This window comes from Microcaecilia unicolor, chromosome 4 (genome assembly GCF_901765095.1).
Source record: "Microcaecilia unicolor chromosome 4, aMicUni1.1, whole genome shotgun sequence".
Taxonomy (NCBI): Eukaryota; Metazoa; Chordata; class Amphibia; order Gymnophiona; family Siphonopidae; genus Microcaecilia; species Microcaecilia unicolor.
Window position 1 is genome coordinate 287,342,696 of NC_044034.1, and position 22,758 is coordinate 287,365,453.

Below are 22,758 nucleotides of genomic sequence, written 5' to 3' on the forward strand. Positions count from 1 at the left end.
TGATTTGCAATTGCCAGCAATACCAAGGAACAGAGCTATTTACATTTTTGTCTTTATTGTCACTAGAAAAAAAAAACCCCACCCCCAATCAATATTTCCTAATGATCCCTAGAAACCTTTCACAAGTTATACTTGGAAAGCCACTCTATAAATCCCCAGGGTGCAATTTTGAGAATGTCTACTGGGCTTGCAAGCCTATTTTCAAAGGTGTTTCCCTTTGAAAACGCATCCCTTTATTGAGCAGGACTGTTATTACTGCACAGATGTTTGCAAAATAAATACAGCAAAAATTATGTGCAGACCTTTCAAAACGAAAGCCCCAGGCATACTTTGCCTCCTTCACTCTTCCTCCTCCCAGTCTCCATACACTTTTACCCCCACTGGAAGAAGAGACAATTTTCTAAAAAGCTTTGAAAATTAATCTTACAATATCCATCACTAACTAAAAACTCAAGTTTGACATTTGGCCCAGTGCTGGAGGTGGGAACAGTCATGGGGATTGTGCTGGCTACAAAATTTAAAGGAATAGTAACCATGAAATCGGTGGCCACATCAATGGCAGAAAATGGACGCTCAGTGCCAGTCAAATCCATTTCAAATGCTCAGGAGTCTATCCACCAGGAAAACATAAAGCATGTCCTTTCTTTTACTGTCAGCGTAGTACAGCAATACAGTACTTAACAGAATTTTATATACAGGATATTTATAATTTAATCCGTCCTTAATGAAGAAACCACGATTGGAGCAAAGATGACTACTACACAGTGCACTTTGCAAGCAATTTCATGGGGAAGAATTCAAAGTGTCAATCATATTAAAATAGAGAACATCCTCCATTACTCTTAAAGCAAATGTAGTTAAAGGTTCCTTCTTCCTAGGAGTAAAAGTGACATGCCACATTTTCCCCTTCAAAGCTGCTTGCCCTCACTGTTTTGTTTCCAGAAAAGCCACTTATCCTCTCCTCATTACACCTCTGTCCCATTGGAATGAATGGCTGTCTTCTGTCATAGCTCTTTCTTCTGTTCATCAATGAAGAGCAAGGCCTAAATTTGCAGTGCAGAGGTTAGGTCAAGATTGCAAGTATGAAATCACCTGTGGAGCAGGTGAGTCACAAAAACAAAGACCCAACACGGTCACACACCGAGGAAAAATAAAAAGTGCAAGAAAATGTATTTAAAAAAACAATTTAAACTCTACCATGACACAATTAGATGAAATCAATGAACATTGCTGGATATAAACATTGAAATGATATGAATCTGCAGCACGGTCACAATTTTGTTATAGTTTCAACTCCATGTGAAAAGGTTTAGGCTCTTGCTCTTTAAGGGAGAACCAGAAACAACCTGACAGGCTGAGGACATCCAAGAATACCTCAATACTATAACTTGCCTTGAAGTTGGGAAGTTCTTAGCAATTTAGATTAAATTACCATCAACTTTAGATCTTTATCATCAAAAGGGGAAAGAACTAATGACATATTAAGTTTTATAAACAACATTTCTTTTGACTGGCACTACCCTGTGTGACACTTTAATATTTCTAAAGTAAAATTTGAAATGGAGCAGTGCTCAATGACTAATGTGGAGGAAATGTTTTCTGTAAAGGCAAATGGGTGCAGAGTTCCCTGCATACCCCCATACTCATGTCTTTGGATTTAGCTCAAGCCTTTTCATTTGTAGCTCAAAGTGAGTTACATTTAGGTAAACTAGATTATTTCTCAATCCCTGAAGGGCTTACGATCTGTTTGTACCAAAGGCAATGGGGTATGAGATGACTGCACAAGGTCACAAGAAGTGTCAGTGGAATGTGAACCCTGGCTTCCCTGGTTCCAAGCCTGCTACTGTAACTACTAGGCTAATCTTCCATTTGTGTGTTACACAGGAGATAAAGCCTCACAGCACCACCACTGTTACTGATGGGGAAGAATATAAAGGAGATCTTATATGAAACTAGGGAACTAACTCCTGCATTGGTGTTGCACAGATCTTTCATCCAGCCAATGTCATCAGACAGTATTGTACACTGGAATATTCTAAGATTCCATGATTTACCCTCATTCATCAGTGTCAGGGGAAAATCTGCTTGGAGCTCAAACCTCTCATATCTCACAGTATAACCATTTCCAGTGCTCCTTTGGCGCTCCAATAAAGAAGGTACAATAGACATAAGGTAGGGAGTCAGAACTACTGCAAATACAGTTATTCATAACACAAATTAAATAATTTTATAAGAATATGGAAATATAATACACCACTGAGCGAGACTAGGTGCAAATAAACTATCACAAGGTAGTTCATTCATCACAATGACACATCTTCAGTGTAAACACTAGGAGACATGATTTCAGCCTTTTAAAAAGTAAGACTTTGAATGGGAGTGGTGTCTTTCACAGTTGCCAGGGGGACTGGAATTCATGGACTGTATTCATTACTTCTCACTCCCTCACATGGCAGGTATGGGTCACTAGTTCTATAGTAGAAGTAGATAGACATAGTAGCCTGTAACACTGGTAGGTGGGATCCAGAAGATATATGACCCTGATACTGTGAAAGCCGCACTGGAAAAAAATGGACATCGACAGAATAACTGGTTTTGGTGTTAATGGAACCATATCCATGAGGCAGTTGTAAGACAACAAAACAGCAGTGAAGGAAAGAGGAGCAGTACCATAAGTCATAATTTTAGTGAAAAAGAAAAAAAATCAACTGATACACAAAAACGTTAAGAAAGGAAAATCACAAAAAAAAAAAAAAAAATTCCCCACCCCAGGCATCTGGAGGGCACAGTACAGAGAAAGTATGTATGTCTGTCATTTATCAACCCAACCTCAAACACTGAGAAATCCATATTGCAGTGAGAGAGATGCCTGGGACTTGAGCACTGAAGTACTAGAGTGAGGAAGAAGTGTGTACTACAGCTGTCCCCCTGGACACAGTCTTTGCTGGAGTTATGGAGTATATGCAGGAGGTGGCTGGTACTGATTCATCACTTCGTACTCAGCTGAGTATGGTTCATTTTCCTCCATCTCTGACAACAGCTCCAGTGCTTGCTCCTCCTCTTCTGTGGGGTAATGGCGCAGCAGATTGGCAGCAGTAGCAAGAATAGAAGCACCACCTGCTCCTGCTACTAGGTAGAAGCTCACAGCAAAAGTGACATAAACCTGAGACCCACGATGTTGCTTGTGCTGCTGCTGCTGGGCCAAAATCAGCTCAGAGGCCCAGTAACAGAATCCAATCACGGTGGCACACTGCAACACTGGAAGAGAGAGGATAAACAAAAATGAGGTGTATAAAGGATGAGGAATGAGTGACAAGGAAGGGAGAAGAGGAATATGAAATATTTACAGTTCATTTGATCTTTACATCAGCCTCTATACATTTGTTAGAACAGGGCCTGATAACCACAAAAGTAAACTCAAGTAGTCACACTGAAGCTTTCAAATACAGTAGCATAGGTGGATTTAACTGAGGTCTACCTTGCTTCTATTGCTATTTGTAGCATTTTCTGTGGTCCTCCTTCAAGCACTTTCTTGGTAAACACTGAGCACAAATATGTTAAACAATTCCACTTTTTTCTTGTCAACCTCCACAAATTCCCTTCATCTCTCAGACTTATAATGCTACTTTTGCACTTCCTTCTATCACTAATATATCCAAATAAAATCTTATCCCCTTTACTGTATTAGCCGTTTTTCTTCTAGCAGTATTTGTATGTTATTTTGTACACTGCTAAGAATGGTAGTTTTTGCGATATAGAAGTTTGTAAAATCAATCTTTGTATTTGTTCTCCTCAACCTTTTCACAGCTCTCTTACCTTTCTGGATATTGTTGCCTTTCTTCTTCTTTCTGCAATTTCTTGTAGTTTATGAATGCTGAAAGAGGGTCTACCATATACTGGAAGTAGACCTTTTCTATTATGGACCTGAAGATCTCCCCTTTATACCCCTCTGCCTGATCTCTGGTAGGTTTGCCACCCTAACCCATAAAGACCATATCTGTTCTCAAGAGGGCCTCTGTGCACCAGGTTCACACAGAAGACCTCTCTCAAACAGGGCACTAAATACAAAACAGTAGACGGCTCCCATCCCACTGATGGAATGCTGCCTGCATCTTTGTCTATTTTGTTAGTTATTAAAATGGCAATTCTAAACTAGGTGTCCTGGGCTATGCACTGCTTTGTGTGTGTAAATGTACAGAAAAATACACGTATAAGTGCCCTAGGCACCATTCTATATGAGGTGGGCTTAAGTGCCTCAGCACACAATTCCTAGAGGGGTGTGCATATAGATGGAGCATGCCTGGGACATCTTTCAGAACACTGTAAGTTATGTAAGCTCTTCCACAATTAGATCTATGGCTAGTGTAACTGTAGGCATCTAAACGTTAGGTGCATCGATGGTGGGTTACACTAGTATTCTGTAATAGAACTGGGCACGCAGGTGCCATTATAGACTAGATTCTCACCACGGGCACCTAGATGTAGGCACCCACTTTTAGAATTGCTTCCTAAATGACAAGAGAAATGCTTGCCCAAGTTTAAGCTCCTCAAATTGTTAAAGTGTGTAGCCTTAAAAATTAAGTCTGGAATTAATGTGTAGGGATTCAAAACAGCCACTTAGGTTTAATAACCTACAGTCCTATACCCTAGCTCTCATGGTAGCACAACCACTCATGCTAGCATCTCACTCTGCTAAAGGTACTTTCCACATTGAATAGAAGGCTCTTGCATCAAATCATGAGATAAGAGCAAGGAAATGAGCTAGTTGCAGATTAAAGCAAATATATTCCTGAATGCAAAAGATTATTATGTAGACCAGGGTTCAACAAAACCCAGGCACCAGGTTCACCATTGTGACTAAATATAAAAATCAGTCTTGGTGCCTATGTTTTGCAGCCTGAATACATGGGCAACTCCACTGGGGTTATGGAAAGCAGGCAGCATCAATGGTAGGAGCTTTATTCTTCCATTCTCCTCTTTCTCACTGCACCATGCATGAACACACCCTCCTTCTCCCCCCTCCCCCCAGTCCCTGATCACAAGCGGAAGAAAAGGAGAGTGGCTGCATATCAGGCCACAATCCCTCTTCTACTGCCTGGTATTGAGTGCAAAGTATGAACTGCAGGGCTCAAAACTTTGCATTAAGCACCAAAGGAGCAGGGAAGGAGGATACAGCCTAATCTGCAGCCACTGTCCTTCTGCTTGCGAGCAGCACTGAGTCAGGGCTGCTGATAGTGGGCTGGGAGAGAGTGAGAGAGAGGCTACCACTTGGGGGTGGGGGGAGGGGGAAGTGATTCAGAAAGGCTATTGCTGGGGGGTGACTGTGACACCAAGGGTGTTTCTGGAGTGGATGAATGGGTGAAAGATTTTAGGATGTGGATGCTGGGAGCAAGGCCAAGGCTACAGATTCTAGGAGCAGGCGGGTACACCTCCCACTCCCCACTAGCAGCTGCAGCTTTGGCCTCTACCCCACTGTCCCAGCCAGATAGGCTGCAGATGGGTGGGTGATGAAGACAGCAGTAGCCTCTTAGCCACTTCTTCCTTGATACAGTAATAAACAGTTTGTTATATATCACTTTATGCACATTATAAATGGGCAGTTTATAAACGTGCATAAAAGTTACATACCCGATGACAGCAGTCTTATACGTGCGTGACATCATCCTAACAGAGCCTACATGGGAACACTCCTTAGCTTGCTTACAACTTTTGAGAATATTGCATATGTGCATATGTCTTCCCGTCTGCCACTGTGGCCCTCACAACTGGCAACAGCCAAGAATATTGAAGCAACAATTTAACAATAATCTGTTTCGGTTTTTTTTTGCTAAGACAGTCTGGAACCAAAATAAATGGCAAGGCAAAAGAACAAGAGTCCACACTTTGCACATGGCAAGCAAAGAGAAACAGCAAAGTCAACAAGATTGACAATACAACAATTAAAAGTGTCCAATCTAACTCAACATGGACAGTGTTTCAGTAACAGGTCCTGTGTCAGGAGAGCGAAGATACTTACCTGTAGCAGGTATTCTCCAAAGACAGCAGGCCTTATATTCTCACAACTGAGTAAAGCAGTCCCACATTGCCCGGTCCGGAACTTATGACAGGCTTAACGGAGCCATTTAGATACTGTGCGTTTCCCGATGGTGACCCCCGTCTTGTTGGGATCAAAGAAACAAAAAGTTGGGCAGACAGTCTGTGGGGCCTTGTCCGCTCCACGAAATAGGCCAACGCTCGCTTGCGGTCCAAGGTGTGCAAAGTGCTCTCGCCAGGATGGGCATGAGGTTGGGGAAAGAATGTTGGCAAGACAACCAACTGGTTCAGATGGAACTCCAACACGACCTTTGGTAGGAACTTAGGGTGTGTGCGGAGGACTATTTATTTATTAATTACATTTGTACCCCACACTTTCCCACACATAGCAGGTTCAATGCGGCTTACATAGTAAATAGAATTACAAAGTCTTGAAGGAGAACGTTACAAGTTGTAGTAAACATAGTAGTAGTGGGGTTTTGAGGATATGTAAATTGAGCATGGAGAGGTAAACAAAGATAGGATGAGCAAAAGGAGAAGAGATTGGGAGGGGTAAGGAGTAGTCGGGGCAGGAATCATGTGGGTGGGCTTAAAAAGTTAAGTTGGGTCATTAGGGTAAGCTTTCTTGAAGAGATGGGTCTTCAACATTTTTCTGAATGGTAGATGGTCATTGATTGTTCGGATGGATCTTGGCAGAGCGTTCCAAAACTGGCTGCCCAAAAAGGAGAAACAGGATGCATAGGAGGTCTTGTATTTAATACCTCTGCAGTTGGGAAGGTGTAAATTGAGGTAAGTATGAAGAGTGGACCGAGGCAAACTGAAATAGAGTTATAATAATCCAGACAATTTGGAAGAATGCAAAAAATAAATGTCTTTAAAAGAGAAAAGTGGTTTAATTGAGCATATCTGCCAAAGTGCAAAGTAGGATGACTTCAATACTCCTGCAACCTGTAGCTCAAATGAAAGCATGGGATAAAATTTACAGCTTAAGATAGTTACTCTCTATGACTGCGTAACAAAGTGCCCCATCAATGCTGGGTTACAGTAAAGTGGAAGATGTTCCGAGACCCACAAAGCTCTTGATTTTGAAGGATTCAATTTCAGGCCATGTTAAGTTGGCAACAGAGCTTGGTTTTTTTGTTTGATATTGTGGACATTGGAATGTTTTGAATTTCTACATTTTTGCAATTTTGAATTTTTATAATTATTTCTCTATCAGATGGTATCAGTTTGGGAGAATTGTCAGGGATGAGTGGTCTAGTGGTTAGAGCACCGGTTCAAAGCCCACTGCTACTCCTTGTGATCTTGGGCAAGTCACTTAACCCTCCATTGCCTCAGGTACAAATTTAGGGCCCTGTTTACTAAGCCGCTCTGTAGGCACGCGACTACTCTGTTACAATAAAACTTTGTATAAGGTGCATCCACTACCAGCGCTTGAAGCTCACTGACTCTGCAAACTGAAGTACCAGTCACCAAGAAAATGACCTTCCAGGTCAAGTACTTCAGATGGCAGGAATTCAGTGGTTCAAAAGGAGCTTTCATTAGCTGGGCGAGAATGACAATGAGGTCCCATGACACAGGCGGACGTTTGACAGGGGGCATTGACAAAAGCAAACCTCCCATGATTCGAACAACTAGAGGCTGTCCAGAGATGGGCCTACCTTCTACACAATGATAAGCACTAATTGCACTGAGGTGAACCTTTATGGAGTTGGTCTTGAGACCTGACTAGGAGAGGTGTAGAAGGTATTCAAGCCATGAACTTTTTCTCTCTATTGAGTTTCAGTTTGAAGGTTGTGGCCCAGCTTTCCATCAGGTCAAGTGCGCATTTGATGTCTCTTTCTGCATCAATGGTGTCATCTGAAAAGGGGATGCATATTTTATTTATTTATTAGGATTTATTTACCACCTTTTTGAAAGAATTCACTCAAGGCTGTGTATAGTAAGAATAAATCAAGCATAAGCAATAGACAATTACAACAGTAAAAATATTCAAACAACAATACGAAGTATGGCATAGTACACTACTTACAGTGTCAACACAGTATGTAGTAGAATTAATAGATAGTGTAGGGTATAAGCAAAGAAGGAGAATATAAATGTATGTTTTAAAGCCGTATGTTTCCAGTTTGCAGCCCAGGGGGGCCATCAGAATGTTGAAAAGTGATGGAGAGATGGAGGAGCCCTAGGGCACTCCACATTCTGGGATCCATTCCGCAGACAGGGATCCTGGCATCTTCACTTTGTAGGATCTGCTGCTCAGGAATCCCTCAAACCAGGATAGGGTCTTGTCATCTATTCCTATGTTGTCTAGCATGCTTAGTAACAGCCCATGATCTACCAGGCCAAATGCTGATGACATGTTGAATTGGAGGATCATGGCCCTGTGGTTAGTGCTAATCGCTTTTCTTAGGTCTGACACCAGTAATGTTAGTATGGTTTGTGTGCTGTGGTTTCGGCAGAATCCTGATTGAGAGCTGTGGAAAAGTGTGTTATACAATTCCATGAGTTGGTTAGTGGCTATGCCTTCCATTACCTTGGTAAGTAGGGGGATGGAAGCTACAGGTCTATAGTTGGATATTTCATCCTGTGTGATTTTGTTATTTTTTTGAGATAGGGGTTAGGATGATTCTTCCTTTTTTCTTTGAGAATTGGCCCTGGTTAAGCATGTAAGTGATGTGTTTTGTTAGGCAGTGTATGAATGTATCGGGGGCATTCTTTAGCAGGAAATTTGGACAGGTGTAAAGTGAACATTGTGATTTGGCGTATTCTTTTGACAAGGTTTTTGACCAAGTCGGTGGAGGGAAGTGTGAAGGTTGTCCATGTTCTATCTGCTGGTGTGGGGTCATCTGTTTTATTAGTTTTGTCCAGGTATTCTTCTATGTTGTTCATGGGGGGAGACTTCTTTTGATGTTGGAGATTTTCTGTTCAAAGTAGCTGGCCACCTCTTGGGCCGAGGGACGCTGTCCATTGTTATATTCTGTGTGTCCAGCTGGCCATTTACTAGCCAGAATTTTTTTTTTAATTTAGTTGGTTACCCCCTACTTTGTCTTCATAATACTTAACTTTGGTTTTCTTTATTTCAGATTTGTATTTTTGGTTCATGTTGCTCCATTGTGATCTGCTTTCATCAGATTTGTTGTGAATCAATTTCCTAAGGTGATTAAGAAGAATTGAGACAGCTCCTGCATGCCAGCAACAGGACTTACATACTGTTAGGACAAAAACACAGCAAAAGAAGTAGCACAGAAAATTTTGACACTAGGATAATGTGACCATTTATCTCCACAGAAAAAAGGCAATTGACAAGGTCCTGCATGACAGTGGCAGGAGGGAAAGCGTGTTCATGTATGATGCAACACTCTCAAAGGTTTGTGTAAACCAACTGGGAAGCATTCCCACATGGGCTCCATTGGGATGATGTCACCCATGTGCAAGAGTAATCTATCCTGCTTGTCCTCGGAGAAATAGAAATTCCAATTTTTATAAGTTTGGCTCCTAAATTTTTGGGCTGGCTCCTAGAACCTATAGGACCACAGCCTTTCACAGGCAAGGTTTAATTTCCCTAGGTAGCATACCTCCCTACAATCTTAAGAATATTTATTGATCCTGAGGTTGATAGAACGTTGTAAGACAATTCCTGCAATTCCTGTATAGGAACACTATAGCATGACTCCTTAATGAAGGGCATTTACACTGTGCAGGACAAGAATACACATAATCACAGAAAGTAATGTAAGCATTATTTCTAGCTGCTGTCCTTAGAGAAATCCATTTTAGATACTTAAGGAACTTGGTACATAATATATAATCCTGTCATTATCAAGATCCAGAATATAACTTGTCTGTGTACCTGTCAGGATATGAGCAAAGGCATAGCGACGTGTAATCTTCAGCGCAGGGTGTTTGGGCCCAAAGACATCCAGCAAGAAGGCAGAGAGGCTGCAGATGATGCCAAGGAAGCAAAATGCTGCAATGACACGGAGCAGCAACACCGTCTGAGGATTCATACAGTACTCTGACAGAGACACAAAAAGAGGGAGTCTCAAGATTCCAATCCTATTTTTTTTTTTTTACATTTGTACCCCGCGCTTTCCCACTCATGGCAGGCTCAATGCAGCTTACAGGGGCAATGGAGGGTTAAGTGACTTGCCCAGAGTCACAAGGAGCTGCCTGTGCCTGAAGTGGGAATTGAACTCAGTTCCTCGGTTCCCCAGGACCAAAGTCCACCACTAGGCCACTCCTCCACTATTCAGTGAGAGAGAAAAGCTCTCCTGTTCAGGACCCCACATAAGAAACATCCACATTTAATCACATCCCACCGATAGATTTCTCCTCAGAATTTAGACAGATCTTGCTGAAGTTTTCCTATTTATATACCACAAAGAATAAAAAAATCTCCCAGGACTGACTTGCATCAAAGATGAGAAATGTCCCATGAGCCACTCCTATTACTTACTGATACTTTCCCCCATTGCTACAAAGAAACAAGCTTCTATATCCTGTTCTTAATCAGATCTCCCAGAGCTGTTAATTTTGATATTGAAAATATAGCACAATTTCTAAAAAAAAAAAAAAAAAGTCTAGTTTTGGGGTCTCAGATTGCTTCCAGGCTTTTGCTACCACCACTCTAGTTGCTATGACTGCTATAATTACTCATATTCCTCTCTCCTCATATTAGTGGGCTTGCCTTTGATAAGAGCCAAATCTATCCTCTTCAGGATTACTATTTGTAATACTACACTCAAATGTGAACATTTCCAGTGGTTAGTGCAGTAGACTTTGATCCTGGGGAACTGAGTTTGATTCCCACTGCAGCTCCTTGTGACTCTGGGCAAGTCACTTAACCCTCCATTGCCCCTGGTACAAAATAAGTACCTGAATATATGTAAACCGCTTTGAATGTAGTTGTAAAAACCTCAGAAAGGCGGTATATCAAGTCCCATTTCCCTTCCCATAACTTCCGAATTTTAGGACACCCCTACCATATGTGCAAGAAGGATCTTATCTGGTCACACTCATGCCAGCATTCTCTCCTTCCCAAACATCTTGACTAATCACAATGGATTGTAGTACCAATATGATAGAAAATAAGTATGTTATGTTACTCACAACTCCTCCCACTGTATTCTCTGATAAACCTCCCTCTTACTGTTTATTGCTTAGCATAATACTCAAATCCTCCCTCTTGCTTCTTATTGCTTAATACCCAAATCCTCTTCCCACCGCATAAGGTGTTTTGGCTTCACATCCTCGCATACAATTTAGTAACCATAACTTTGTACAGCCTAGGCAGAAAAGGGACGCTACTGGTTTTATTTCAGCTAGATCTTCTCTTCGAGCCCTGGTCCCCAAATAATGATTCACCTGTTGACACTGGAAATAGTCTTATGGGTCTATCCGACACAGCTCTTTAAGCTCCTCAAATCTTAAGCACTACCCGTCTTAAGAATTGCCCCAAACATTGCAGTCCCAAACTCTCCCACCTCATGTACACTCTGTCCATCTGAAGAGGGTGAAACTCTATATGAATTTGAAAGGCCATAGCTTTTTACGTCTCCCAAAACTTCAAAGATAAATAATCCCTTTAACAGAACAAGGCCTCAGCCTTGGCATCCATAAACAATGCCATAAGAGTACAAACCCCAAAATGTCTTGCTGAAGCTCAACCCACAATTTTTCCCCATCCCATAACAGTTTAAGACATCTAAGTTAAGCAATTTCACAGCAACATTTAAAATTAGAAACCACCAGTCCCCCTCTACTCATAGCTCCAAATAAGGACACTCCTTGCTGTTCTCAGTGGCTTCTTCTAAATATAATCAAAGATCTTTCCATGAAGCTTCTTAAAACATGTGTTGAGGAGGGCACATGATGGACACTGAAGAATGAAGACATAACTACTAGACTCCAACCAATCTTGGGCCAAACTACTGAAAATCCTCTCATCCAAATTTTAGACTAAGCTTTACAATTCAAATCTCTAAACTCTCAAAGCTGAGTAGACAACCAACCTCTGAGTAAATGAGTCTCCAAGATGTCACCCAGGCCCCTAAGAACTCAAATGTCTTGGATGCTATTTGCAGAGCTTCCCCAACAGAGGGCAATCAGAACAACAGGACACAGAAATGGAGCTAGTGGAACCAGTAAATTTCCTGGGGGGGGGGGGGGGGGGGGGGGGGGCTAGGAATGTAAGAAGAACGGTGGCAAGTATAAGGGTTCTGCTTCTGCAAGACAAGAAAGAGATAGCAGCAAGTGCCAGAACTTTACATGATGGTGGGCACAGCTGGTTGGAGGGTGGGAACACCGACTAAAGAAATAATCCCATTCCCTTGGAAGCACTTCCTGTCATACATTCAACAAATTAAACACCTTTAGAAGCCCTCATAACGTCTTCCTATGCCTTTTCTGACCCATTGCTTCCCCTTTAAAATGATCAATTCTGAGGTTAGATTTATTATAATCCTGCCTATATCCAGGGAACAGGACAAAAAAAATACATAAAAATAACAATATATAAATATCACAATATCAAAACATAACAATTCATAACCCAAAACCCCCCGGTATAATCAGAGAAAATGAATGTCTATACATTGCAGCTCATTGTCCAACAAAAGTCCAAAACAAAATCAAAGCGCCCATCTCATTAGGTGCATGATAGACCAAGTAAAGTAAGCAGTCCCTCAGCTGACGCTTAAATGCAGCTGTGTGTCTGCTTTTTTTTTTTACTCTCAAAAGGTGTTTATTCCATACATGCTATCCAGCAATGGAAAAGATTCCTTTTCAGGTTTGTTTCAAATCGTAATCATTGCAAAGCAGGCACCACAAGATCACAGCCATTGCTGATCACAAGGGCCGTGGTGGCACATAGCGCTGTATGGCATTTTGCAAGTAAAAAGAAGAATCCTGGTAAACAGCACAATGAATCAACAACAACAACTTAAATTTCATGCGGTAGATGACGGGCAACCACTGTAGTTACTTCAAACCATACAATAAACAGACTGCAAAGTTCTGCACAATTTGCAGTGAATGGACAGAAGAAGCTGACAAACCTAGATAAATGATGTTGCAATAATCCAACCCACTCAGTACCATTGCTTGCAAAACCCTCACAAAGTCATCTCTAGACAACAAAGGTTGCAATTTACTTAACAAATGTAACTTAAAATAAGAATTATGAATCACCAATTGAACCTGCAACTTAAAAGACAGGTGGGAGTCATGGAGTATTCTTAGACTCTATCCCTGACAAAACACTTTCAGGTGATGTCATAGTTGAATCACCAACACATCAAGTCCGTTTTAGCAATTTGATAGCCAGCCTAATATGGCATCAAAAATACATTGTAATTGAGTCACCACATCAGGAACAGAAGCTGTCAACAGAAAAATTGGATGTCAGCTGCATAAACTTGGTATGACACATCCAAAGAATGCAACAAGTGGCACAATAGGAGCAGATATATATTAAATAATGCTGCAGACAGTGCTGATCCTTGTGGCACTCCAGTGTCCAATGAATGCACAGTGGAAACAGTCTCCTCCATCTGCACAACTTGCTTCCTATTGCTCAAAGATGTAAACTATTAATAAGTTAAAGTCTAATCCCCCCTCCCCCCCACACACACACTTTTTGCATTTGTTTAACTTGACAAGTCACATTTTTAAAAAGAAAATTCCTACCACAACATTAGAACATAAGAATAGCCATACTGGGTCACACCAATGATCCATCTAGCTCAGTATCTTGCTTCCAACAGTAGCTATTTCAGGTCACAAGAACCTGACAGAATCCCAGATCGTAGAAAAAGTCATGCTACTGATCCCAGGGACAAGCAGTGGCTTTCCCCATGTCTATCATAATAGTAGACTATGGACTTTTCCTCCATGAACTTGTCCAAACCTTTGTTAAACCCACATATACTGCTAATACCACATCATCTGGCAACGAGTTTCAGAGCTTAACTATTCATTGAATGAAAAAATATTTCCTCCTGTTCATTTTAATTACTACCATGTAACTTCCTCGAGTGTCCCCTAGCCTTTGCACTTTTTTGAAAGTACAAAATTGGTTTACGTTTACCTGTTCTATACTACTCAGTATTTTGTAGACCTCTATCATATCCCCCCCTCAGCCATATCTTTTCCAACCTGAAGCACTCTAACCTCTTAAGCCTTTCCTCATGTGAGAGGAGTTGCATTCCCTTAATCATTTTGATGGGCTTTCTTTGAAACTTTTCTAATTCTGCTATATCTTTTTTAAGATACGGCGGCCAAAACTGCATACAATTCTCATGGTGTGGTCGCACCATGGAGTGATACAAAGGCATTATAATTTGTCACATTTTCTATCCTTTTCCTAGCATTTTGTTTGTTTGTTTTTTGGTCACCACCACGCACTGGGCAGAAGATTTATTGTGCTCTTTTTTTTTTTTTTATTTGATGAAACAAATAGGGTTAACAACCTGGGATTACTAAATTACCTCTCCTCTTTCAGCAACAAAACCAATACCTACGCACAATCTCATTTCTTTAAAAAGCAACTGGCATTTCTGAAGGATATTTAGCCCCAGTACATATAGGATTGCCAGTTTTAATCTCATCTCCATTCTTCCAAATCTGCTAATATTTGCCAGCTCTGATCAGCCCGAGTTTTCTAATCCACTTTTACTGTGTGGATATGAGCTGAAAATCCAAAAAGAACCTAAAAGTTCTATTTTCACAAAGTGATTTATTCTTAAGACACATCTTTAAAACTGTGCAGACTTTAACAACCTAGGAAGTACCAGTTCCTAAATAATTTACTCACCACTCAATAACTTGGGGTCAATGTATCCCAAAACATCTGCCACTCCCAACTCCTGGCGGGTACATGTATCCCCGTGAATGCGCAGCCACGCTGGCTCTGCCAAAGCAGTACACAAAGCAGTGATGGACAAGGCTCCTGGGAGTGCTGATGCCAGGCTCCTCTCTGGCTGCTTTGGCAGGGCACTACCACCTTGGCCCCGCCTCCGGTGCCCTCCAGGCAAAGCAGATCCTCCTGGAGCATACATGCCAATCCTAGAATTTATTGTTCTTAAAGAGAAGAGGACATAGGTCAGTGATATGTGCAAAAGCATCAGATAAACTGGGGAGAAGGGATGCGAGGAGGAAGGAGAGGGGAGAAAACTAAAAAAATAAAAATGCAAGGACGATTCATAAACCAAGGAATAGGAGTACTGAGATGTGCATGTGTAATCCCTGGTTAGATTGGGATTTGCTGGTACAGAGCAGGTAGTGTGTCACTGGGGAGAGTGACTGGGAGTTCCTGGGAGGAGTTTAGGAGGAAATAAAAGGGGAAACAGAGTGGGAAAGTGTCCTCGGTTGCCTTGTTTGAGTTACCTATTAACTCCCTCGCTAAGTGACCCAGAGAAAAGAAGGGGGATCTTATGATGCCACCCTAGTAGACTAGGATCAAGGAAAAGCTGTTGTCAACTTGCAACTGCTGGTGAAGGGAGCCAGTGCTTAGGGCTGAACAAGGGAGTCTAGCCAGTAAGCGGGATTTTGGGCAGTGATAGCCTGCCCAAACCCAGAGTGTTGCCCTTCAAGGTACACTGCGAAGAAGGCTATCCTTCATTAATTCCAGCCTGGTGGAAATGGAGCGCATCAGGAGGAGGTGAAGCTAGTCTGGGATTACATCCGGCTACAGGAGATGAAGCTAGTCTGGGATTACATCTGGCTACAGGACATGAATAAAGGGATTGTATACATGTAGAGCCCTGGGAAGGCTACTTCAAATTACCCTTGAGAAACAGAGCAGTCTCCTCATGGCCTGGGTCTGGATGGAACTAACCAGGGTGAGCCCTGGTTTACACATAGATGATGTAAAATACGGAGAGGCTGTCTAGGGTGACGGTATGGGGGGGGGGGGGGGGGGGGAGGAGAGCCAAATCTATCGGGGAAATACACGTAGTCACTGATCTCGAGTAGGGGGGGGGGAGAGGTGAGACAAAGACTCGCAAACGGCGGGTGCGGGGGTAGTTGGAAGAAAATACGTACATACTAAGACACTGCTTAGGGGAAGCAGAGGACTTGAGGGTGTGGGTAATATATTATAGAGGCGCGTCATACCAAAGATTGGTGTGTATAGCAACATTCACAGGTTAGCACCGAAGCAAATTCCGTCTTTAGGAGGTTTGTTATTGTATGTATTCACGCTTCCGGTTCCGCCTGCTCTGATCTCAGAAACAGCAAACATACAGCTGCCGGCTTTTCTTCCTCTCGTGTTCGACCCCTGGCAGCCACCAGAGCTGCACCAACGGAAACCAAGAAAACAACGGACTCACAGAAAAAAGCAAACCTCCTTGGAAAAGCCGGCCACTACTATGCTCTCCACTTCCGGCTTCTTGCCTTCCTCTCCGCCCACGCACGCCGCATCTCGTCACGCACAACCGAACTTCCGGGGCAGCCTGGGCATGGAAGTCCAAACAAGAGCTTCTACTGCTGTGCATTTGCAAGGTGAAGGAAAAAACTACAAATTCCGGAGTGCACTGGAGCAAGCTTCAGGAAGCATAGTCAGAAAAAGGAAAATATATAAATAAATAAGTCTCTTACATATCCCAGAGTACACGAGAACAGGAAGCGTGAGGTGAAAGTTGAAACTAAGCGGTAAAGGAAAAAAATAGAGAAAATAAGCTGACTCTTTGTAAGTCACTGTCAGAGATAATAATGTACATAGATAATGTTTTTCTTGCAGTGGGCCATATAAAAATTTCACTAAGAAAAGGTTAGGTACCGTTATGATAGCTGTTTTAGATCAGTCCGAGAGAAAACGGGAGCACGGTTTGTTACTTTTGAGGCGTCGGGCATTCCAGTGCGACTGAACTGACAGAGAAGTTCTGATAGATGAGCCCTTGAGACATCACAGATTCAGTTTTCTGTGTGATACAAGCAAGTACATGCTACTATGCATATAAATAGCGCGGGGACGGTGCTAGGGCTTCGATTGCCCCTAATCCCTATAAATCGGCGCACTGCCTCTTTCTCTCTCCCCTCCCCTGTGCAGCAGCAGTTCACTTTTCTTTAGGTTTCCCCACCCTCATCCAACATCTTCCTTTATTCTTCTCTGCTCCCCTTCCCCGCATGTACGCACGTATCTCCACTTCTTTTCTTTTCAACCCTCTCACCCTCCGGGTCCATCATCTCTCTTGTCTCTTCTTTTTCTTCCTATCCCCTGTCCAGTTTCTCTCCCTACTTTCCCATCCAGCAACACCGCCTCTCAACCCTTTCCCTGTCTAACACGGCCCCTTTTGTCTGCCCATCCGGCATCGCCCCTTTCTCTCCCTCCTCTTCCACCCACCTGTCTAGTTTTTCCCCCCCCCCCCCCCTCTCTCTCTCTCTCTCTCTCTCTCCTTCCTGGTTCACCGTTTACCTTTATTTCTTCCCTGCCTTCCCCTCCCACCCATCTACAGTACTCACCTGTCCAGTATTAATCCTCTCTCCATCCAGCTGTCACCTATTCTTTTTCATCCCTCCCACTCACCCACCCACCCATGCAGTATTTTATTTGCTGCATTTGTTTCCCACATTTTCCCACCTATTTGCAGGCTCAATGTGGCTTACAATGTCCCTTTGTGTAAAATAGTACAGTTGATATTGACCCCCTGGGCCAATATCGCTCCTTCTCTCTCCCCCCTCCATCCCCCCATAGTCCAGAATTTTTTCTCAAACTTGCCTCCCATCTGCTGCGGCAGCCATGAATGAAGCAACCATGATAAGCATTGGGGAACCTTTGAGCCCATGCGTTCACAAAGATCCTGCTGGTCATGTGTCAGAGGGAGCAGGACCAGCAGGTCCTTAATAGTAATATAGTAATTGACAGCAGATAAGGACCTGAATGGTCCATGTAGTCTGCCCATCAATCACATTCATTATCAGTTCAAGATTAAATCAACAGTGAACATGGTGATATATACTTGATCATGGTCTTTCTTTGGGGTTTCTGGGACATAGACCGTAGAAGTGTGCCCGGCTCTGTTCTTATGTTCCAACTACTGGAGTTGCCATCAAAGCCCACTCCAGCCTATCTGAATCCATCTTGTCATTTGCGGGACATTATATGACTACCAGCTTAAAGAATGGGTGCTGCACACAACCTAGCAGATGGAACTGTTTAAATGGGACTCTTATGGTGTTGAAATCTACCAAGACTTATCTACAACTACGCTCCAGGGATGATCGGAGCTGCATCCCCTAACCGCATATCTATGTGAGCAGGGAATAAGATATAAATGGAGACATCCCTTCGCTCAACTATTCTATAAAGATGGCAAGCTGCACCAAGTCCGATCCATTGCAGAAGCCAAGGAGATCTTGCTGGAAACTGTGGTGTGTCGTCCAGTCGCATAAGCCTGCCTTTATTGCGCCAACAGGAGAGACCAAAATGGCAACGGGTGAGAAAGGGCAATAAACGTCTACAAACATCAACAGTTCGATACCCACCTACCGCCAACCACCAAATTGAAAAAGTAGCCATAGTGCCAAGAGAGCATATAATAAGGTCCTGTGATCGGATTGGCATACTGGAGAGAGGTTAACTATAGGTTCTTGGTTTATTTGACTATTACTGGGTTGCTCTACAAGAGATATTGTTTTCTATGTTTGCAGTAGTGTGCACACTTGTTCTACATTATGATTTGTTCCTATATGGAGGAGATTTGATTCTAAGTTACATGGGGTGGTAGGGGGGAGAGGGTTGATGAGGGGATTGTGGTAGGGAATGAAGGGTGGTGAGAGGTGGGGGACCGGGAGACAGGAGAGGTACTCAGAATGAATATGATTTATATGCTTTATAAATGGGGGATTGTACATTAATAACCTTTTAATGTTCGAGGACTGTACTCCCCTAGGAAAAGAGGATTGCTTTTTCAGGAATTGACCCGACTAAAGGTGGATATCGCTCTGATACAATGAGGCCTGGACATGAGCGATTCTCCATTCATAAAAGGTATCCAAAGATATATTTTGCTATTAATACCATTCAGCTAAAAACTGAAGTGGTCTTGATAGTGTTTGGGAGGGAATAAAGCATGGCAAATACGAAAGGTGATAAGAGATTCCAGAGGACAATATCTTTTGCTAGTTTTATCACTGGATAGTGGGGTATACACGATAATGAATGTCTACAGGGGTGATATGATACAGACGTTCAAATATTTGAAAGGTATTAATCCGCAAACAAACCTTTTCCGGAGAGGGGAAGGCGGTAGAACTAGAGGACATGAAATGAGATTGAAGGGGGGCAGACTCAAGAAAAATGTCAGGAAGTATTTCTTGACGGAGAGAGTGGTGGATGCTTGGAATGCCCTCCTGCGGGAGGTGGTGGAAATGAAAACGGTAACGGAATTCAAACATGCTTGGGATAAACATAAAAGAATCCTGTTCAGAAGGAATGGATCCTCAGGAGCTTAGCTGAGATTGGGTGGCAGAGCCAGTGGTGGGAGGCGGGGCTTGTGGTTGGGAGGCGGGGATAGTGCTGGGCAGACTTATACGGTCTGTGCCCTAAAGAGGACAGGTACAAATCAAGGTAGGGTATACACAAAAAGTAGCACATATCAGTTTATCTTGTTGGGCAGACTGGATGGACTCTGCAGGTCTTTTTCTGCCGTCATCTACTATGTTACTATGCACCTCATGTAGACTATAAGACATATGTGGAGGGTTTGGACCAAGTTATGCTTAAACATGTGGAGGGTATACTACTGTTGGGTGGAGATTTCAATCTCACACTAAACACTACATTGGACAATTTGACTAAATGGATTAGATGTCCCCTATGAGATTGAGGTGCTCTGGCTCACTTTATGGCTAGATGGAACCTATTGGATTCTTTGGAGATCTATAAATCCAGTAGAAAGAGACTATACTTATTATTCATAAACATATAATAATTATTCTTGTACTGATTATTGGCTGGGGGCTCCAATGATAGCGGGAAAGATATATTTTCATTATATAGCTACACAAACCTGGTCAGACCATGCACCAGTCATTATAAACTTAGGCCCAGTTCAAAGCCTGTTAGGAATTAACAGTGCCTTATTATCTCCTCTTGATCACCTTACACATATGGAACTTGCCTTGTGAGATTATATTCAGACCAATGATACAGGGGAGGTGTCCCCAAGGGTCTAAAAGTGGTCCTTTGGAGACAACTGATTACGCTAGAAGTCTGTGTTTCTAAAAAACAAAAGGAATGTTTGTTACGGTCCCAATTGGCACAACATAGTAGATGATGACGGCAGAAAAAGACCTGCACGGTCCATCTAGTCTGCCCAAGATAAACTCATATGTTATACCTTACCTTGATTTGTACCTGTCTTTTCCAGGGCACAGACCGTATAAGTCTGTCCAGCAGTATTTCCCGCCTCCCAACCACCAGTCCCACCTCCCATCACCGGCTCTGGCACAGACCCCGTATAAGTCTGCCCTCCCCTATCCTAGCCTCTCAACCACCAACCCCTCTTCCCCCCGCCACCCAATTTCAGCTAAGCTTCTGTGGATCCATTCCTTCTGCACAGGATTCCTTTATGCCTATCCCACGCATGTTTGAATTCCGTTACCGTTTTCATCTCCACCACCTCCCGCGGGAGGGCATTCCAAGCGTTCACCACCCTCTCTGTGAAGAAATACTTCCTGACATCTTTCCTGAGTCTGCCCCCCTTCAATCTCATTTCATGTCCTCTCGTTCTACCGCCTTCCCATCTCCGGAAAAGATTCGTTTGCGGATTAATACCTTTCAAATATTTGAACGTCTGTATCATATCACCCCTGTTCCTCCTTTCCTCCAGAGTATACATGTTCAGGTCAGCAAGTCTCTCTTCATACGTCTTGGAACGCAACTCCCATACCATCCTCGTAGCTTTTCTTTGCACCGCTTCCATTTTTTTAACATCCTTCGCAAGGTACGGCCTCCAAAACTGAACACAATACTCCAGGTGGGGCCTCACCAACGTCTTATACAGGGGCATTAAAACCTCCTTTCTTCTGCTGGTCACACCTCTCTCTATACAGCCTAGCAACCTTCTCGCTACGGCCACCGCCTAGTCGTACTGTTTCATCGCCTTCAGGTCCTCAGATACTATCACCCCAAGATCCCTCTCCCCGTCCGTGTCTATCAGGCTCTCCCCTCCTAACACATACGCCTCCCTTGGATTTCTACTCCCTAAGTGCATCACTTTGCATTTCTTCGCATTGAATTTTAATTGCCAAATGTTAGACCATTCTTCCAGCTTCTTCAGATCTTTTTTCATGTTTTCCACTCCCTCCGGGGTGTCCACTCTGTTGCAAATCTAGAATATCAATGTAAAGGGGGGGGGGGGGGGGCTGACTTCTTTGGAGCAACAAATGCATCAAATATGTATGCAGCTTCAGGAGCTACAATTAGCCAGAATAGCAGAACAATTAGTGCAGGTCCACCAATCATACTTTGAATTTGGTAATAAATCGAGTCTCCTCCTGGCGTTCAAATTAAAAAAGCAAATAGCTCGCAACTATATTTTCAGTATATCAGATGAGCAGGGGAAATTACATATTTCTACAAATAAAAATTCACCTAAGGCAAGTATAACTCTCAGTGCGATACTTTCTTGGATATAGAGGAAAAGACTTCAGAGACTCGGTAACAGCTGATATCTATTTGATTAATATAGCTGACCACTTTGCGCGAGCTAAATTTAATGCTCACGCTGGCAAGTATCGTCATCAGTCAAAAAAACCTCTATTGACACTGTATTGGTATCTTAAATACAGTTAATTCTACAGTGTGAAATGGTACAAAATTAGTACTTAGCTGTGGTCTGTGTTGGGACTATTGAGAATGCCCACGCCTGACAGCGAGCTCCTGTTTTGCTCAGTGCTGCATAAGGAGCTGGACCTCACGTCTTCTCACAGCAAGCTGAAACAATAAATATACTGTCATGAAAGAGAGGAAAGTTCTTGGAACAATATATCACACGGTTCTGGTTGCTATCTTCCAGAGCCACAGTCTGTCCTTTTTGGAACGGAGATTCAAAATGGCGGAGGGAATTTAACCTCCTTCCTACCTACCATCAGCCAATCTGGAAACGTTAAAATTTAAAGGGACCTTCTCTAGTAAAATTAGAGAGCGGGGCCAATTAAGGACGAGTTGCGCGCATGCAACTAAAGAACAGCTTTTTGTAGAATTCTATCGTATTTTGTATGCACCGGACTCTTTTCCTAAAGATGAGGAGATCCAGGCTTACCTAGCTGATTTGGATTTGCCGCAGCTATTGTTGATAGTGACACCCTATCTAAGCCTATAAACCTGGAAGAGGTTCAGTGGGCAATTGGTGGCTTGCTGAGTGGTAAATCCCCAGGGCCGGATAACTTCACCAACAAGTTTTACAAAAGTTTCAAGGTGCTTCTGGCCCCCCTGTTGGTGAGACTGTTTAACTCCTTTGAAGTTAATATGGAATGGACAGATACGTGACGCTTGGCAATGATCACGTTGTTGCTAAAGCCAGGGAAGGAAGCTCAGTTTTATAGTTCATTCCGGCCTATTTAATTCCTCTCCCTCCCCCACCCTCCAATGCCCGTTCAAGACAGGTTTCAGACAAACTGAAGTCTCCCCTCGCTCTACGAGTTATAAAATCTCAGAGCTGGAAATATTGAAAGGTACCAAAGGGGGGAAGCCCATATTCCTCACATAGCTCTTCAAAC

At 42.8% G+C, this 22,758-nt stretch overlaps 2 protein-coding genes across 6 annotated transcripts in view; one reads left to right on the forward strand and one right to left on the reverse strand.

Moving 5' to 3' along the window:
- Window positions 1–2,586: 2,586 nt before the first annotated feature.
- On the reverse strand, window positions 2,587–17,285 carry TMEM127 (transmembrane protein 127). Of its 3 annotated transcripts, none has more exons than XM_030201645.1 (4): window positions 17,205–17,285; window positions 14,849–15,114; window positions 9,887–10,051; window positions 2,587–3,258 (listed from the first exon to the last, which is right to left on the reverse strand). In XM_030201645.1, exons 2-4 carry the CDS (start codon window positions 15,090–15,092, stop codon window positions 2,951–2,953), a joined length of 717 nt encoding a protein of 238 aa, XP_030057505.1. In that variant the 5' UTR covers window positions 15,093–15,114; window positions 17,205–17,285; the 3' UTR covers window positions 2,587–2,950. The 3 variants fall into 3 exon arrangements, with proteins under 3 accessions (XP_030057505.1, XP_030057504.1, XP_030057503.1); XM_030201644.1 differs by lacking the exon at window positions 17,205–17,285 and adding an exon at window positions 16,365–16,495; XM_030201643.1 differs by lacking the exon at window positions 17,205–17,285 and adding an exon at window positions 16,150–16,494.
- CIAO1 (cytosolic iron-sulfur assembly component 1) overlaps window positions 16,638–22,758 on the forward strand; it is a 31,266-nt gene continuing 25,145 nt past the window's right edge. Inside the window, exon 1 of one of the 3 annotated variants that reach the window (XM_030201640.1) lies at window positions 16,638–16,723. The gene's annotated coding sequence lies outside the window, so the exon portion shown is untranslated. The remainder of the gene's footprint in view (window positions 16,724–22,758) is intronic. The other 2 variants (XM_030201642.1, XM_030201641.1) reach the window with 2 other exon arrangements.

What these genes read in the sequence shown, in the direction of transcription:
- TMEM127 (XM_030201645.1), bottom strand. Translation starts at nt 15,092, where the DNA reads ATGTATGCTCCAGGAGGATCTGCTTTGCCTGGAGGGCACCGGAGGCGG. An exon ending in TGACCCCAAGTTATTGAGTG is followed by an intron (nt 10,052 to 14,848) that starts GTGAGTAAATTA and finishes TGTCTCTGTCAG; the next exon opens with AGTACTGTATGAATCCTCAG. An exon ending in CTTTGCTCATATCCTGACAG is followed by an intron (nt 3,259 to 9,886) that starts GTACACAGACAA and finishes TCTCTCTTCCAG; the next exon opens with TGTTGCAGTGTGCCACCGTG.